The 18576-nt window shown below is 36.8% G+C and overlaps 3 protein-coding genes across 3 annotated transcripts; 2 read left to right on the top strand and 1 right to left on the bottom strand.

Annotated features, from left to right (window-relative positions):
- The first annotated feature begins 22 nt into the window (after positions 1-22).
- Positions 23-6255, top strand: LOC110383254 (midnolin homolog). Its single transcript, XM_021344021.3, has 5 exons — positions 23-415; positions 537-624; positions 768-2272; positions 2643-2730; positions 2906-6255. The coding sequence occupies exons 1-5, from the start codon at positions 216-218 to the stop codon at positions 3245-3247; spliced, it is 2223 nt and encodes a 740-aa protein (XP_021199696.3). The 5' UTR covers positions 23-215; the 3' UTR covers positions 3248-6255.
- Positions 6256-6902: 647 nt separating this feature from the next.
- On the bottom strand, positions 6903-13219 carry Sec61alpha (Sec61 alpha subunit). Its single transcript, XM_021344022.3, has 10 exons — positions 13053-13219; positions 12846-12913; positions 12535-12600; positions 11942-12152; positions 10934-11095; positions 10526-10621; positions 9780-9946; positions 8634-8774; positions 8050-8298; positions 6903-7326 (listed from the first exon to the last, which is right to left on the bottom strand). The coding sequence occupies exons 1-10, from the start codon at positions 13057-13059 to the stop codon at positions 7063-7065; spliced, it is 1431 nt and encodes a 476-aa protein (XP_021199697.1). The 5' UTR covers positions 13060-13219; the 3' UTR covers positions 6903-7062.
- Positions 13220-14103: 884 nt separating this feature from the next.
- On the top strand, positions 14104-18237 carry LOC110383253 (pre-rRNA-processing protein TSR1 homolog). The gene is made up of 9 exons (XM_049847208.2): positions 14104-14304; positions 14382-14652; positions 14739-15480; positions 15921-16436; positions 16631-16897; positions 17067-17156; positions 17305-17412; positions 17584-17704; positions 18044-18237. The coding sequence occupies exons 1-9, from the start codon at positions 14208-14210 to the stop codon at positions 18196-18198; spliced, it is 2367 nt and encodes a 788-aa protein (XP_049703165.2). The 5' UTR covers positions 14104-14207; the 3' UTR covers positions 18199-18237.
- The last annotated feature ends 339 nt before the right edge of the window (positions 18238-18576 follow it).

Below are 18576 nucleotides of genomic sequence, written 5' to 3' on the forward strand. Positions count from 1 at the left end.
AATAGTAAGCGCTTCGCATCAGCTGTTGTAAAAAAAAATTAACGGGATATCGCGAATGAAAACTGGTCACACCGACGGCCACATCAAAAAACTGGGGGTCTGGCGTGACCCTGTTATTTCTATCCTGCAATAAAATAGCTGTGTAATTTAAGATAGTTCGTGTGTGCTTCGAACAGTGTTATATAGCAAATTCTAGTGTAATTTATGAAGAAATTATGGAACGCGCGACGGGAACAGAGGTGTACGGGTGTGGCTCGCCCCAAACCTCGGACATAACGCTGAATATACAAACTACTACGGGTGGTAATTTCTCCATCAGTTTGAACGGTAAAAATACAGTGGAGCACCTCAAGAAGTTGGTTTCGAAGAAACTTAAGGTGTCTAAAGATAGAATATGCTTGCTGCATCGCGAAAGGTGAGCGTTTTATGTCGAGACGCCAAGCTTCTATTGTCAAACATATCACGGAAATATGTCGATACGATGACGCATCAGTGTTATTTGAGTCGCGTATTGAAGTTGCGTTTTGTGTTCGCAGACAACTGAGGGACGGCACGCTCGAGGAGAACGGTCTGCTGGACGGATCGCGCGTGATCCTGCTGCCGAGCGTGGAGACAGGCCTGCTGGTGAGTGTCGACACCCTACTACCTACTGATATCACGTGTTTCACAACTACCACCACCTAATCAATATACATTTATCTCTAGTGCCATTGTTCTCTATTGACTAATTAATTGTTTCATTAATATTATCACTCTGGCCTTTACAGAGCCACCGGCCCGAAAACTCTGTCATGCAAGCATTAGAATCCCTCAATGACACTCAGGTTAATGACTTTTTAAGTGGTAAATCTCCACTGAACTTGACAATGAGGTTAGGTGACCACATGATGCTGATCCAGCTGCAGCTGTCCACCCTCAACTCGGCCACAACTAGCTGCAGGTCCTTGAGAACTTCCACACCTACCAAAAGCTCTGCTACATCAATACGGACTACTAAATGTGACGCCAGGGAATCACCCAGCCCTCAGACTGCCACTCCTCCTACCTGTACACCTGCGCCCGTGGACCACTCCTACATCTGCAGTGAAGCCCCCAAACCTGAACAAGCAGCAGCACACGCTCTACAGAAGCAAGACTTTGAAATACTACAGAACTGTTTCAACTTATACCGGTCAATGGCTGAAGAAAAATATAGTGACAAAACTGATACTTGTGATGACAAAGAAGAGACTATGGACTCATCCAACTGCACCCTGTCAGATATCTCCGAGACCTCTATAGAAAATGAACAGTCCCCTATAAAATCCTTGTCCAATTTAGTGTCTAGTCCAATAGATGCTTCCACTTCTGAAAGCAGAGATGCAGCCCTTGTGAACACTGTAAAAAATAACCTGATAGATTTTTTATCACAAAATAAGATAAGCAATGATGTGATACCTTCAACAAGTGCCATCTGTGACAAGCAATGCCCCTCCACATCTTCACACACTCCCGACAGCTCACTCAGTGATGACAGTGATAATTTTACTGACCAAAGTTCATTCCTTGCTGAAAGTACTATAGATGAATATCCCATGGAAAACCTGTTCAACAGTGCAGTAGACAAGGGATTGTTTGAAGATCAAGATGAATCTATGATGGATAGAGAAATATCTAATCTGGCTACAACTAGTCATGGCAGTCAGGAAGCCAACTCAGGCACACTTCCATCTTTCCAAAGTATAAATGAGCCTTTGAAAAATAAGAGATTCCAATATTTACTTCATAAGACTTCAAAATTCAAGCACCCAATTGGGCAGAGTAAGCAGAAGGCCTTCATGCAATCTGTTGTGAATAAACACAAGAAGAGGATGCAGAGCCGACAAGACACGAACCCATCCCAGCCCTCTACCTCTAGAACTGAGCCTTACATTACAAATTCTAGGAAACTAATTCTGCAGCCTAGCAATGGCCAGACTGAAGACAATGCTACACCTTCCACATCCAAGCAGGCTGTGTTTAAGGCTCCAGATGCTCCTAAGAAGCCCCAGAGAGCATCACCTACACCCCCCGTGGACACCAAGGCTCTCATTGAAGCATCAAAGAACTTAACACAGAAATTAAAGAAGCTGTCTAAAGAGGTCCTCACTAATAAGATAGACTTGAGGGCAGCCGAGGAGACTGTGTGCAAGAAGATTGGTCCCGGAGCTGTGATAGAGTCCATGAAGCATCATGGCAAAGGAATTTATTCTGGGACATTCTCAGGCACACTCAACCCTGCTCTCCAAGACAGGTGAGATTTTATTTATTTTATTCCGTTTTTTGTTATTTTGAACAAAGAATTATGTCCAGTGAAATAACTTTGAAATTTCAAAGCCTAAACAAAATGTATGTCATGTCAGCACCTATTTGCACATGTGCCGACACATTTTTTAATCAAAGATGGCGGCCATATTTCATGGTAATTTGAAAGTTGAGGAACTTTATTTAATGAATGTTTCATAAAGTAAACAAAAGATTTCTCCTTATGGATATAGCAAACAAAGTTATGATAAAAATATATTTAGTTGTGCAATGTGTACTTATGTGAAAATTGTGTGTTTACTGTTGTAAAGTTATCTCTTGTGCTGTTACTTAGATTGCTATTTATGTTAATGTTTCAGATATGGCCGACCAAAGCGTGATATCTCCACAATAATTCACATACTGAATGACCTGCTATGTGCTGCTCCTCCCATAGCTTTAGCAACGGTAAGTTAACATAAATATTATAGTTAAAGATAATTTTTACTAACTAGATAACTCCTACACTGACTTTTATTTCTTACTTATCTTTTACGATGCAATGTTTTATCTCGTGTAGTACAGTACGCAATAGTTATCGTGGCGTGTCGTACACATAGTGAGTATTTGTTTGTGATTGCAGAAGGAAGCGGCGGCAGCTGCGGCGGCGGCGGCCGAGGCCCGCGCGGGCGGCTGCGGCTGCGCGGCGGCCTGCACGTGCCGCCTGGAGCCCAAGCCCTGCGCCGCCTGCGTCGCCAACGCCGGCGAGATGTGCAAGAAATGTGATACCGCCAAGACTTTAGCCATGGAGAACTCCAAAACTAAATGCAAACTCGAGCAGCTCAGACTCGTCATGCAACAGAAGAAGCAACGGCGCGAGGCTCGTAAGCTGAAGACGTTGCCTTACACCAACTCGCCGTCGAAAACGATATCGTCTCCCGAGCAGCCGCCCGTCATACAGGAGGAAATAGAAACGCTTGCCTAACATCTAATTCAATTCGCGTAAATTATTAACTCGCGCTTCTAGATTTGTAACGGTACTCCGCCATCTTGTCTTGCTTTTGTATGGAAATTACTAATTATTTCAGTTGTCTCATTAAAGGTATCATATAATTTAATTTATGCACGGGATGTATTCCGACTGCAGGCATTGGAGACATGATAACTAACAAATAGTTACACTGTGTTATCTCTGTGTAGTTAGTGTCGAGCGAGCATTCACAGCTTTGTTAACGCGTGCGGACAATAAAGTGTTTCCAGATTTGTGTTACGCGTGTGCATTTCAAATGTGGACTGATGCTTTCAGAATATGCTAAATGCGAATTTATGCTAATAGTTTATTGTCTTACGGTGAGTCTCGAATGGGTTGCGAAATATTCATTCATTACACTCGCAACGGTGTTCTGGGGAAAAATAACGTTTTTCTGAGAATTTCACACATTAACAAAGCTAAGGAATGCATAAGGCATGAGGCGAGTGCATAAAATATTCTAAATTACCATTTTAACTAAGTTTGGATATAGTATACCCAATAACTTTAAGTGCTATTATACGCATGTACAAATGATAAAGATTGATTAGCAAAATCACTAGTTCGTAGATAAAGTAACCAGTTAAGGTCCACGATACACTTGCCTGGCGCGGCTTCAAATTGATTTTTGTTGTTATATTTTAGATTATATTTTATTGGTTCGAAGTTTTAGACACTTGTGTACCTAGTTTAATTTTTTTGAAAATCACTATTGATTGATATTCGACATTACGGGGTTTAGTAACTAACGCATTTCATGATTTCATACTCTATTGCTGGGGCGGCCCTGACGCCAGTCTTCTGTATCAGTCGGTGTCACCGTCGCTAGCTTGACGCGCGAGTCAGGCTTTTATTCTATCCACATAGTCAAATTAGAGCCCAGCGTATTGCAATTTTATAATAATAATGTATCATATCTCTTGCTAATCACCTTAGCAGTATCTTCGATTTTCATCTTAATGGATAATGCATTGAAAAAGACAACAAATGCTACTCAATGTCGCATTAATAGAGTTCCGCGCGGCTCCAGCATAAGAAAATTGTATAAATTTAGGACAAGTGATCTTATATCCCACTTTTTTTAGTTAATAATTGGCACTGTTATTCTTATAGTTATTTTTTCTTTGTTTTCCTTTTCTCCTTTCACGGATATGTTGTTAAAGATAATAAAAATGTTTTCTGGATTACACATTTTCGTTTAGTTTTGTTGATTTTTTTATGTCATTATTGGTTTACACGAACTATTATACTGATACGAGCTGAGGTGCGGATAAATAAATTTAAACTAATATAATTTTCATGTGACATTAAATGTAAATAGCTCGTTGAAAATAAGCGCAACTACAGTTCAAACAACAGAAAGCAAGTTTTTTGACGTGTGAAGTCTTGTTCAATGAAAGAACTGACGCCTCCAGTCCGAATAGCTAGTACGAAAGATTGATGATCGATGCCTGCTGATAGACGGACGATTCTAAGAGGATGACTAGTCGCGCATATAATCCAGAAACTCGGAGAGCGGGTGTTACACACGCAGCATTACATATTTTTGAAAAGAGCAACTGTTTCGGATGGTGCAAGAAAACAGGCACATGAGGCTTATGAACGATACTGCTATTTGGTTTAAATTGACTTATCCGAACCCTAACTCGTAATAATACTTTATTATGTAAAGGATCCAATCCATGTCAAATGCAATACGGACGATAGCAAGATGACGATCATAGATACACTAGAACTAGCTTTGTACATACATATTATGCAAAAGATTTCGTAGCGGTAAAGTGCTTCTTTGAGTATATTCATCAATTAAAAAAAAGTTTTATCATTCAATTGCCTAGACATATATTAGGGGTTTATTGTGAAATATCTCTGTGAATACTAATTAGTAGGAAAACTAGTGACCCACTATACTAAACAAAGGCAGGATGGAAATTATTAGTGTATAAAGTATGAAGATCAACATATTATGCTATTTATTTAAGTTAACGTTGAGAATTACCCAATTCAGTTTCTCTTCTTGGGGGATGTGGTGTGAGAAAAAGTAGGAAGTAAATGACGAAAAAGTTAACATCACTAGTCTCGCGTATAAAAAGACTAATAAATGATGGGAATGTAATGGGTAGTGAACTGACCAGTCTTCCAAAAGAAGTCCAGAATCAAATACATAAGGTTTTCCTCAATCTAATGATGGTAAGGGACCAAAATCCAGGCCATTGTTACTTGTCTTCAAATTATCGAAAGCAATAAATGAAATCCTTACATGTCGGTACTACCCAGGCCAGGTTGTGGTCATGACTGAACAGCGCCTTCTGGATAATATCTAGTTTAGGAAGAGGAAAGCAAAGGAAATTTCATGTCTGTGAATCCCTATTATTATAAAATTTATTAATTATTCGAGGCTTCTAGTACACTTTTATTCCATTGTACTGTTCCTCATAGTATTTTAGAATATCAAGCTATATATATGAGACGTTATCACTTGTATAGCTGGAGAACTTTATTATGTTGTCTTCCACTTTGTTTTATGCAAAATAATAAAAGCAATAGTCGTTCCCTGAGGCCAGCTCCTTAAGCTTCAATTGAGTTCATTCGCTTTTCAGTCGTGACAAAATCTTTCCTTCCAAAGTGCCTCTAACTGTAAGGGTACATAATGTATTTAGTGTCGTGCCATACGTGTATATTTAAGTTCCATAATTTGAATGTTTATGGCACTATTCCAAGTTCGAATATTCTGTTCGATCTCTTACCAATCATGTTCCTAAGATCTCAATTATTTTCCGACAACTTGTAATGTTTTGGCGGCAAACTTATTCGGTCTATTGTTTTTGTAAATACATTTTGTTACCGTATAATTTAGTTGTGATGAGTTTTTGTTATAAGGTTTTGAGGGAAAATCGTAAATTGTTTTTTTGTCCTTGTATTTGCATGTCTAGTGAGGAGAATAAAGTTACATAATAAAAGTATTTCGTTGTTTTATGAACCTCCTCCTCGAACACGGTCTACGTCCAAGCTTTGTCGAGCGATTGAAAGTGCAAAGAAATAAAAAATAATTTGATCCAAAACAATATAAATGAATTTATTAGAATAATAACTACTGAGTCTGAGATGATATAATGAGGAAACTTAATCACATATTATTTCTGATAATTGGACGACAGAATCAATACGTGAATAATTCGCGAATCAACAGTGGCATAAAATATACATATGTATTACAAACGATCCAACGCCAACTTAATAAACATAAGTTTTGTAAGTTATTCTTAACAAAGTTGGATTCATATAATATTTTACAATAACTGTCATTTTTCACTTATATTTGTAAGAAACTGATAATTAACAAAAACAGTAGGGTTTAATATGAGAAATTGTCTAATTTCACATCCTTTGTTCAGTCTTTATATCTAGACAATGTTGCAGCTTAGAGTGAATAATAACTTGCAAGTATAATTGACTTTAATGAGTGCTACTCGTGACGGGTCTATAGCTATTGTGTACAATGTTAATAGTAAACTAATACAATATTGGTAGGTTTGTTTTCTTCTTGTCTCGATGGGCGATGAGTTCGTGAACACATGAACCTGCTTAGGGTCTACAAAAACAAAGTCTGTACTTGTAAATTATTTTATTATAAAGTTCATTTATATAAATTAGCACATAACCCACACACGCGTTGCCACGCACACTACAAGGGCGTCGTAGAGAGCGCTACGGACCGCGAAATAAAAACTGTGAACACAGCGCTGTCTGCGGCGACGACTATTATGATTTTAGAAGAGTAATGTACTCATGCCGCCCATCTCGGCTTGCTCCTTGACGAAGATCTCGAAGTACTGGTAGATGATGGTGACGGCGAGCAGGATACCAGTGCCCGAGCCGATGGCGCCGAGGAAGTCGGCCAGCACTGAGAGAGCGCCGATGCAGAGCCCGCCGAACGCGGCCGCCGTGGGGATGTACCTGTTCAACTCGTGGATCATCGAGTTGTCTCGGTGACCGCGCATCACCATCTGTTGTTCCTTCAGTTGCTTGGCGACCTGCGGACGGACACAGCGTTAGTACTTACACAGATCAATAGACAACTGCACCTAGTCTTGTTATACCTAACTCACTATACAGTACATAGTACACAAAACAAACAAATGACGATAGAATTTCAAATTAAATATTGCTTCAGTACTGAAATAATGGCCTAAAACGGTTGCGCTAATTCTACGGCACAATTTAGTAACACACTAAACTTTCACTAATTGGAAAGTCAGATGGCGGCCGTCCATTTTAGCGGTATCACGTCCAAAGGCTTAGATTAGAAGTTCAAGAGGTCATTCACCTCTACCGGTTTTATTAAAATTAGATCTTAAAAAAATACAGTTTGAATATCTTGTTAAAAATTCTGCTACTTATATTGCATAGTAATGACTTAAATACGTTTCAGTAATAGTAAGCATGAATTGAATGAGTAATTTCTAGGTCAAGTAACTTCGATTGAAATATCGAATATTTCTTAGAATTGCTGACATGTACATTTCAATCGAAATGCCATAATAAGCAGTTTGATTGACTAGGCTATCAATTTGCGTTGAAATTTCCATCTTTAGTTGATTTTTAATTCATAAAAGACGACGACGTTTTAGTATTTCATGGACTATTAAAAGTCTTAATTTTTCTCTCGAACACTAACAGTACCAAACAGACATCCTTAACATAAGCTCTTGCCATCAAATAAATCTATTGAGTAAAAACATTTTTTCATAACTTACATCCTTAGCGGAAGATCCAGAAACATCGATCCAGGTCTTTGAGAAGAAAGCGCAGGAGCCCAGCATGAAGATGATGTACAGTACAGCATGTACGGGATCGTGGGCTATGTGCGCGAGCGACTCCGGGGGACTGAAGTAGTAGCACAGGCCTCCGACGGGGTAGGCGCGGGCAGGGCCGCCGCCGCCCACGTCAGCCCACACTCCGAGGAGGTTCACTAGGAAATTGCCGCTGAATTTCACAGCTAACATCTGTTGGGAGGAAGAAAGTTGTGAGATTTTGTGGGAATTTGTTGTAAGGGTTATGTTAAAGGTACTCCTAGGTAGGCTGCTGGGCAGATAAGATACTGCCAGATATAATTCAAAAATTCTTTCAATTTATGCTGTTTGCTGACTACATAATTATCATTGGAGGTTACATTAGGTAAAAGAGAGAAAGGAATATAATAATGCTGCTTATAGATGCAAAAAAAAAAGTTATCATGTAATCTCCTTTGCCTCTTCTAAGACAACGGAGAACAAGTTACTTATGTATTACAAAATGAAAAATATTACCGTAATTAAATTAAATAAAACAGTTTACAAACCTGTGAGATAACGTAAAGGTTAGAAACGAGCGCAGATTGCAGAATGATAGGTATGTTGGAAGTGTAGAAAAGTTTGATTGGGTACGAAGAGTACTGTCCACGGTAGCGCGCAGACTTGATGGGTAGGTCCACGCGGAAGCCCTGTGAGGAAAAACACATACATTATAGAACTTATAGGTACAAGAAAAGGAGATAGATTGGCAATCGAGTGATTTTAGTGAAGGCGAAACATCAGTTAAGTGGCTTTTTTACGTACAAGTAAATATGTGCTGCTTTCCTTAATTTCCATATTCAAAAATTTTTGATGTTTTTTTTATTTTGATCGTAGAAAATTTTTCAAAATATCGCGTATTTTAGTACAGGACCACTAAATGCCCCTAGTTTACATGTTTTGGTCTCATATATGTAACGTATTGCCAATCTATAAAACAGTGGGATTCTAAATCTATGATAGAAACGTAAGTAATTACAAAAATATGGAGATGTGTTACAAAAATAGACGAGCCTTCGTATGTCGGAGGTCAAGCTATCGATCGGTCTGTGTTGCACTGTGAGACTAGAGACGCGCGTCTAATATAATTTTATGCTACAGTAGGGAAAGAGCTATACTTCATTTGAGTAGGCAATTACCTAAGGAAAACAATCTTGATAGGACTTAGAATGGAGTATTAAATAAGCTATTGAAAAATGAGAACTTAGATGGTGTAACATTTATTTTCCAAATATAAAATGTATATATTTTTTTTACAATGCGAAAATCTCAGGCTCTACTGGATTGATTTGGAAAATTCTTTCAGTGTTAGATAGCCCATTTATCGAGAAACGCTACAGGCTCCTATTTATCAGAATGCGCGAAGTAGTTTCTCCAGGAAATATGAAACTGGCGTAAGCTAGTCACTCGTCATATATCATTTTGATTTATTTTGTTAACTTTCATACAATCTTTTAAAGGCCTAAGTAAAATAAGTGTTTTTTTAAAGGCCTAACGTCCCCACTCAGAGACATTTAATGATTACTTAAGTCACTCCTTAGTGACGGAATGTCATACAAATCCTTCACTAAGGAATGGCTTAAGTGACCATTAAATGTCTCTGAGTGGGGAGGTAAGTAAAATAAATGCTTTAACTTTCGATGGCTTAATCTTACCTGGAAGTATATGACGATAGCAAACACGAGGACTGTGGCGAGCAAGTTCATCAAGTTGGGCAGGTTCTGGCGGTAGAAGGCTTCCCTCAGAGCGCGAACCTTGTCCGGTCGGGTGGCCAGCAGGTGGAACAGCGCTATCACTGCACCTTCGAACTCAGTGCCGCGACCTAAAACGAGATTGGAGTTTAAGCAAGGAGGTTTTAAGTCACAAAACTGGAAAGGAGTTTTGATACCTATGTTTTTGTGACAGTTCTTTTTTTGTTTAAAAATAGAATGTGTTGCATTTTTTTTATTGCTTATGACTTCATTTCATCTATGGAATTTAATTGCGTAAATACTTAAGGAAATATGAAGTTACAGTAATTTTTATGTAAACAATAGCATATTTCCTGATCTAGATTGAGTTAGTCAAGATTCAAGATTCACATAATGTTTGCGAGGTTTTTTTTACCTATTTTTTATAGATCTTGAATAGATCTTTTAAAAATGGGCATAATTACTGAACCATTAAAATATCGATTCTCTAATGTACTCATAAACTAAACTGTCATTAAGTACAAATTAGTTTCATTGACCATAATAACAAAGAAGAAATTAATTAATGAAACCTAATTAGTTTGGCAAAAGAAATAAAGACAAAAGACTTTTAATTTCCTACATTACCTATACAATAATTGCCATAAATTACTAGTAATTAACATTAAAATACTTAATAATTTGTATATTATTTATAGTAGCATACTTACCAGTGTTAACGGTTGCAGGAGAGAATGCCTTCCAGACGATAGTCTCGCAAATGTTTGTGGCAATGAACAGGGAGATACCAGAGCCAAGACCATATCCTGAAAAATGTAGACTTATTAGTATTACAAACTTTATGAATAACCATAATTTTACTAAGTATTTTCAGAAAAATTAAGACAAAATTTTTCAAATGACTTTAGTGAATAAAAACAGTTTCATTAATATCAACTAATGATTACTTCATAAAAATTAGTCAGCTGCTACCAATATTTGATCATTAACAAATAATTGCTACAATTATTACATTTTACTGTGATCATCTTTCATTGTAGACAAAACAATTTCCAATATGACTACAACATCATTTAAAACATCTATGCACACCAAACTTTTTGTAAAAGTATACCAACCTTTTTGTAAAAGTTCATCGAGCAGCAACACAATAAGACCGGCAACAAACAGTTGGATGATGATGAGCAGACAGACACCGGCACCAATCTCACTTGGTTCACCGTACATGCCTGTCATTACGTACACGATGGCCTGACCCACTGTGATCACCATACCGAATACTGCAGACAAAGGAGGTTGGTCATGATTTGCTTGTTTATGGGTTTATGCTAAAGACTATAAGGTCATATAGATTTTGTTTATTGGAATACAGTCTTCAATAGAAACAATGTTTGTGAAAGGAGTTTTAATTGTTGGTTTCAATATAATTGGATTTTGAATATAATAATTATTTATGTATTTTGTAATTCCAATGGATTTTTTAATTGCAATCTATTGGGATTTTACAATAACTCCAATTGAAACTAAAAGCATGAATTACCAGCATGATAAAATACTAAATTCAGTTTATCAGTAGATATCATCTACAAATCTACACAATAATATTTGTTATCTGAAAGATTTCGGTAGCATGTGTACATAACTGTATTTTTTGTAGTAAAATCAATAATAATACACTAAAGGTGTATTTGAAGTTAGAAAGTAGTTCCTCCTTTCAGTTATTAAAATAAATTGGCAGAATGCCTGACAATTCTGTGTTTAGCTCAAATTGGCATTCTGCCCCTAAATACAAGGTTTAGGGGACATTTAGTAAATATAAACAGGTTTATTATGAAGAAAATATTTCTATATTGTTGAAGTCCATTATGTTTCATTCAAGTATTTGCAATAAAAGGTTAATGCTTTAAGTTACAATAGGAATGAATGTTCTTCCATATGTATAGCACAATTTTAATAATTATAAACTCAAGAGTAATTAAGAAAGGTGATACACTGAGTATCTTATAGATAGATAACCTTTTATATTGAACTAATTGATTATGTTACATCTGTATTAAATGTAAGACCAATCTGCCGTCTTACTGGATGAAACCTAAAAGAGAAAGTAAACAAAATGCTTCACTTACATTTCTGTGCACCGTTAAACAATGCTCTGTCCTTGGGTGTGTCACCAACTTCTATGATTTTTGCTCCGGCTAACAGCTGCATGATCAGGCCTGACGTGACGATGGGAGATATACCGAGTTCCATAAGTGTTCCTCTATTTGACGCAAGGATCACACGGATCCAGTAGAATGGATCCGCACTGTCTGACGACATTATACCGAAAAGTGGGATCTGAAATGTTATTTTGAGGTTAGATTTAATAGTAAATTGGACTTGAGAAGATTTCTGTGATAATACACCTGTTTTTAAGTTTCCATATGTTATATTTTGGAATGAAAATGGTTTACTTTTGAAAATAAGTCCTGTTACTATTCAAATAAGAATAGAATTAGTATGAATTCCATTATTTGCATGGGTTTTACCCTGTTGAAGTTGTAGTTTAAGTACTTTTCTGAATTAGAATTTTAAATAAACTTAACATTAAGATAGACTTTGTTATTATTATTTGTATATTGCATTCATGAATTCAAAGATAATATAGCAGTGGAGAATAAGTTTATCTCAAGTAGCATATGGCCACATCACAATGAATTATTGAAATTATACCACTCACCTGACAACATACTAAGAAAATAAATAGTGTGATTGCAGTCCATAATACTTTCTCACGGAATTGGATCTGAAACACGAAGAGTTTAGTTAGAAATACGACGAAATATCAACTCCAAAATGTTGAACAATCAAGTACAGTTAGCCATCCTACATAGACCAACATTAGGGTTAGGCATGCACTTTCACTTGCTATTTAACACGTATGTAAGCCCTAATTCACTCCAACACGTCAACAACTACTTAAAGAAGCTATTTCAAACACAAATAATACCAAAAGAACACACAATCATGCAAAATATAGCCATGGCTTACCTTTCTTTCTGGTTTTGCTATTTCTGGCAATATACTGCAAAACGGCTTTATAACTTCGAGGAATTTGACTGCAAGCAGAACAATAACATTAATATATTGCACCTTTAACACACGACACACAATTTTACAACAAAATCATATGAAAATGTGGAAATACGTGTCCGAGATTTAACACTATTTATAATTGATAATATGAACGATACTCACTTCCCATTTTGATTTATTGCGAATTAACTACCCTAACTAATATATTAACTGATCAATTCGGCCAAAACCATTCAACTTTTGTTCATTAGTAACACTCCAATAGGACTTTTCGCGAGAAAGAGCCTGCGCAACGCCGCCAACGAGCCGTCCGCGAATGACACGTCCACAACGTCACGTCACGTGACCTGTGATGTTGGCGTGTATAATGTTGCCCTCAATAAATCCATATCAAATACAAAAAAGTGTAATGTTGTACCTTTTTTTTGTATCGTCATTAAAATATGAATGTTCAACCCCAAATAAAAATAGTGATCAGGAAAATTCCGTTAAAATTATTCCTTTCATTCTCCTGACAAACTAAGGCAACATTATAATTTGATCCAGTGAGGGTTTTTGAAATTTTTTCTGCCACCGGGTGGCGCCACGTATGCGTCTGGTCCAAACAGCTGCCGAACTTATTATTTATTGAAATTCTGTTATATTGGAAGTGTTATTGATTTTATTATGGACTACGGTCAGAATAAGGTTTCCGAACTAAAAATTGAGCTAAGAGAGAGGGTGCAAAAGTCACTGGTACTAAGGAAAAGCTTGTTGAAAAATTTGTTAACACAATATGATTTAGTTTTTTTTATTTACTCAACCGCAATAGTAAAACAATAATGCAGTGCTTTAATTATAAAATAAAAAAAACACTAAAATCGTTTACTATTCATAGTAAAGATAAGCACTTTGACAGTTATTAGACCTGACGACTCGGTGCTGCCACCTCGTGGATTGCCATTTTAGAAAACCCTCGTTCAGCATGATTTCATTATCACGCGAGTATGTTTTTTTTTCCTTTAATCAATCCGGCTGTTCTAGTTACTTCTATTGGTTGTTTTCATGAATAGGGAATACCATTATAAAGTTTTGTATATTTTTACACTAGCAATTTTCGTTCATAAATTCTCACATTATATTCTCATAATTGTAAAGACTTTCAAACTTTGAGTCGTGAATATCAGCGTACCTATATACCCTGTAGTATTTATGTCAAATCTCAAATTTGTCACCGTCACTGTCACGGCTTTAACGACTAACGTCAAGTTTCATGCCGACTACCATGTGCTTGTATTAGTAAATATTTTCAGTTTTATGCGTTTTTAATTACTAAAAATGCAGCAGGCACATCGTGCAGGTAACCTGAAGCAGAGCAACAAGGCTCATAAGTCTCGCCATCGTTCTAAACGTGGTATTTCCGCGGCAGTGAAAGGTTAGTACAGCACCACCAGATCAGTTAACACAGAATTGTATTTTCAGTCATATAAATGAAATTCATATGTTTTATAGGCAAGGTAAATGTAAAGGAATTTGTGCGACGCAATCGTCACATATTAAAGAAAGATGAGCGTCGTCACCAAGCCTTGCAGATTCGAAAAAACAAACGAGAAGAGGTGTTGTCGAAGAAGCGTGCATTAGGTGGCACTAGAAACCCACCGTTCTTGGTCTGCGTGGTGCCATTGAACGCGCAGCTGGATGTGCAATCTGCTCTTGTTATCCTGAAGACCTGTTCTGAAGGAGCTATTGTTTCTCAGTCTTCTAATGGCATCCTTCACCTTGGGTATGGTTCTAAATTAAATAAATACTTTTCTTGACTCCAAGTAATGCTTTTGATATATGTTCTAATTAAAATTGTAAATGTTACAGCTTACCAAACTTCAAGCAGAGGTTCTCTTTTGTTTGCCCAGAAGTGGACAATGATTTTGCCCTGTTGGATGCACTTAAAGTGGCAGACACAGCTCTTTTTGTTACCTCAGCACTTGACGAACCTGTGGATGAATGGGGTGAGAAAGTTCTAGCACTATCCATGGCCCAAGGCATGCCCACTCCGATAGTTGCCACAATGGATATAGAAGGGGTTCATCCAAAAAAGCGTACAACTGAAAAACAAAACGTACAAAAGTTAGTATCAAAATGGCTCCCTGAAGAAAAAGTGGTTCAGCTAGACAAAAGCTCTGATGGACTGAACCTGTTACGTAGAATCGGTAACCAGAAACGTAACATCATCCATCATAGAGAAAAGAGACCATATATGTTGGCAGAAGAGGTTGAATATGTGCCTGATAGTGAAGGTGAGAGTGGTACTCTGAAGATAAGTGGCTACCTACGTGGTATGCCACTGAATGTTAATGGTTTAGTTCACATCACTGGATTGGGTGACTTCCAAATGTCCAAGATTGATGGGCTAGAAGACCCACATCCATTGAACTTGGGTAAAGAGAACACAAAGTCAGATGATACTATGGATGCTGAAGTAACAAAGGTTTCAGTACTGCAAGTTGCAGACCCAGCTAAACAGGAGAGTCTTGTGTCCGAAAATGTGCCTGATCCCATGGAAGCTGAACAGACATGGCCTACTGAGGAAGAAATTCAACAATCTAATTTGGAGGTAGGTTCATGAAGAAAACATTCAATATCTTATAATAATAAATGTTATGTTGTAATGATAAAAAAAATAAGCATATCCATTTTACAAAATCTAAACACTATTCTTGTAATTATTTTAACTATTATTTATTTATTTATATTTCTGCACATTTTGTACAAGGGCGGACTTAACGCCTTAGGCGTTTTCTACCAGTCTACCTTTGGGTGGTGGAGAAATAGCAGTGGTAGGTGCAAAGATTATATTATATTATGATATTTAGTGTAAAAAAATAAATACTAATATATATTATACATAACCATATTATACATACATACTTAATACATACATATTACAACTGCCAAGAGAGACAAAATAAATTAAAAAAATAATAATCTACGGTAGCGACTCTGCCAATTTCCTGTGGATGTGGTCGCGTAATTATTCCTTTTATTTCCATACAGACTAAGACTAAAAAAGTGAAAAAGGTGCCAAAAGGCTGGTCAGACTACCAAGCAGCCTGGATTGTTGAATCGGACGCAGAAGGAGAAGGATCAGACGACGGCAGTGACAGTGAGGATGACGACGAAGATGATGAGTTCATGTCCTGTGAGGAGGATAAGTCTGACCAAGAAGAGAATGCAGAAGACAATGACTTTGAATCTGTGACTGAGTCAGAAGTAGGACCAACCGATGAGAAGTACGATGCAACTATAGATGCAGCTGAAGAACATGAGATGCTACAAAAGCTGGCAGCTGCAAAAGAAGACCAGCAGTTCCCAGATGAAGTGGACACTCCTCAAGATGTGCCAGCTAGGGAACGGTTCATGCGGTACAGAGGGCTAGAGTCCTTCAGAACATCACCGTGGGACACTAAAGAGAATCTTCCAGAAGATTTTGCCAGGATATTCCAGTTTGAGAATTATGATAGGACTAGGAGGAGGGTCTTTAAGGAGCTTGAGGATAGTTTGATTAATATGGTGAGTGAAATATCTTATGTACTATTATACATATGTATCATGATTTGTCTCCTTTTTTTTAATGATGGCAATAATCGATAATTTGTCTGCTCAAGTAAATAAATGAAGGAGAGATATTTTATTTGGAATTTTTTAGGTCTTTTAATCAAAAAATATTTTCAAAATATTAATACTTACCTTGCAATCCTTTTCAGTACGGCTTCTACATCACAATCCATGTCAAGGATGTTCGCCAAGACCTATGGAAGGCCTTCCACGCAGCAAATGCAAAGGCTCCTTTATCCGTATTCGGTCTTCTCCCTCATGAACAGAAGATGTCTGTCATGAACGTAGCCCTCAAACGTACTGGGGCTAGTGATGAACCGATTAAGAGCAAAGAGAGGCTGATCTTCCAAGTTGGGTATAGGCGGTTTATTGTTAACCCAATATTCAGTCAGCATACTAATGGTAGTAAGCATAAGGTTGGTGCTTTTTTTAAATATTTTATTAAATTATTTTGTCATTAATTCGTTCTTCAAATTCTCAAGCAAATATAAGTTGTTTTAAAAGTACCTTATTTTGATTTATTTACAGGAACATTACTTATATAGGAAAAGGATGTATTTCATGAGATATATTTTTATTTTTCAGTATGAGAGATTCTTCCAACCTGGATCCACGTGTGTTGCGTCTTTCTTTGCACCTATACAGTTTAGTCCTTCTTCAGTGCTATGTTTTAAGGTAAAGTATAATTTTAATAACTTTCAGCAAAACATATTCTGTGTTCATTCTATTACTGAATAAACTGAGCTTACTAACAGATATGAATTATATTGTCGTTAAGAATTCGTAAGACCGGCAATTATGTAATAATGGTGTTATTTTACAGGAAAAGAAGAATACTAAACTACAATTACTAGCAACGGGAGTATTATTGTCGTGCAACCCAGACAGATTGATCATCAAGAGGATTGTACTTTCCGGTCATCCTTACAAGGTAAAAATATTTAAATATTATTTAAATGTGAAATAAAATATCATCTCAAAATTTTTCGAATCGATAAACAAGAAATACATACAAATATTTTATCGATTACGATATCGATAAGTACAGACCATCAATATCGAACTCAATTTGTGATTATAAATTATCTCGTTTTGTTTCCAGGTTAACAAGAAATCAGCAGTCATTAGGTTTATGTTCTTCAATAGAGATGACGTTATATACTTCAAGCCTTGTAAACTTAGGACGAAGTATGGCCGAACTGGACACATAAAAGAGGCTTTAGGTATGATAATTGTTCTATTATGAAGTAGCTTACCTATTTATTTTTGTCTAATTGACTTATGGACCACCTCCCTACGACGCTAATCAAGCTTAAGTAATGCATTATTTTATTACATTTGCTCGCAAAATGAGCAGCGCCGTTGCAAAGACCAAAGAGACGAACATACCCGATTCGCGAAACATTTTAATTATTTTTAACAGACTTCCCATAAAGAAGGAAGTTATCAATTTGGATGTTTGTATTTTTTAAATATTTTTCATAAACGTACAATAAACAGACTACATATTTAGTTAGATAACTATTTATCCAAAGTAATAAAATAAACTTACTCGTTCACAGGTACTCACGGCCACATGAAGTGCGTATTCGACGGTCAGCTGAAATCTCAAGACACAGTACTTCTGAATCTATACAAGCGAATGTTCCCCAAGTGGACCTACGAAAATTGTATTGTAACTGATAGAGATGCTAAGGATACGGAAATGATGGAGTAATTATGTAAGAATAAATAAATGTTTATGTTAACTAAATAAGTATTTGTTTTATTTGGAAGAAGTAAGAATATAATACTCCTTCAAGCAATTTATGGTTGCTAGGTACACACGTTCAACAGTTTTTGTGAAATATGTTTAGCGACATTTAGGGCTGACTGTACTTAATGGCGTTCCATGCATTTTCATGCTTTTTTTCTTTCTTTAATCCACTCACTCTCTTAGTCTTTATATACGACAACCCGACATCACCTGAGAGAGACCTGGTGCAGGGCTCACTTTTATGTGCTCTCCGAGGTAACAGACAGATGATACATCTAGCTATTGACCTTTACTTCAAGGTCTCTTTGTGAAAGCCAAGGGTCGTAAAGGGTTATAATA

Source organism: Helicoverpa armigera, chromosome 4 (assembly GCF_030705265.1).
Source record: "Helicoverpa armigera isolate CAAS_96S chromosome 4, ASM3070526v1, whole genome shotgun sequence".
Taxonomy (NCBI): Eukaryota; Metazoa; Arthropoda; class Insecta; order Lepidoptera; family Noctuidae; genus Helicoverpa; species Helicoverpa armigera.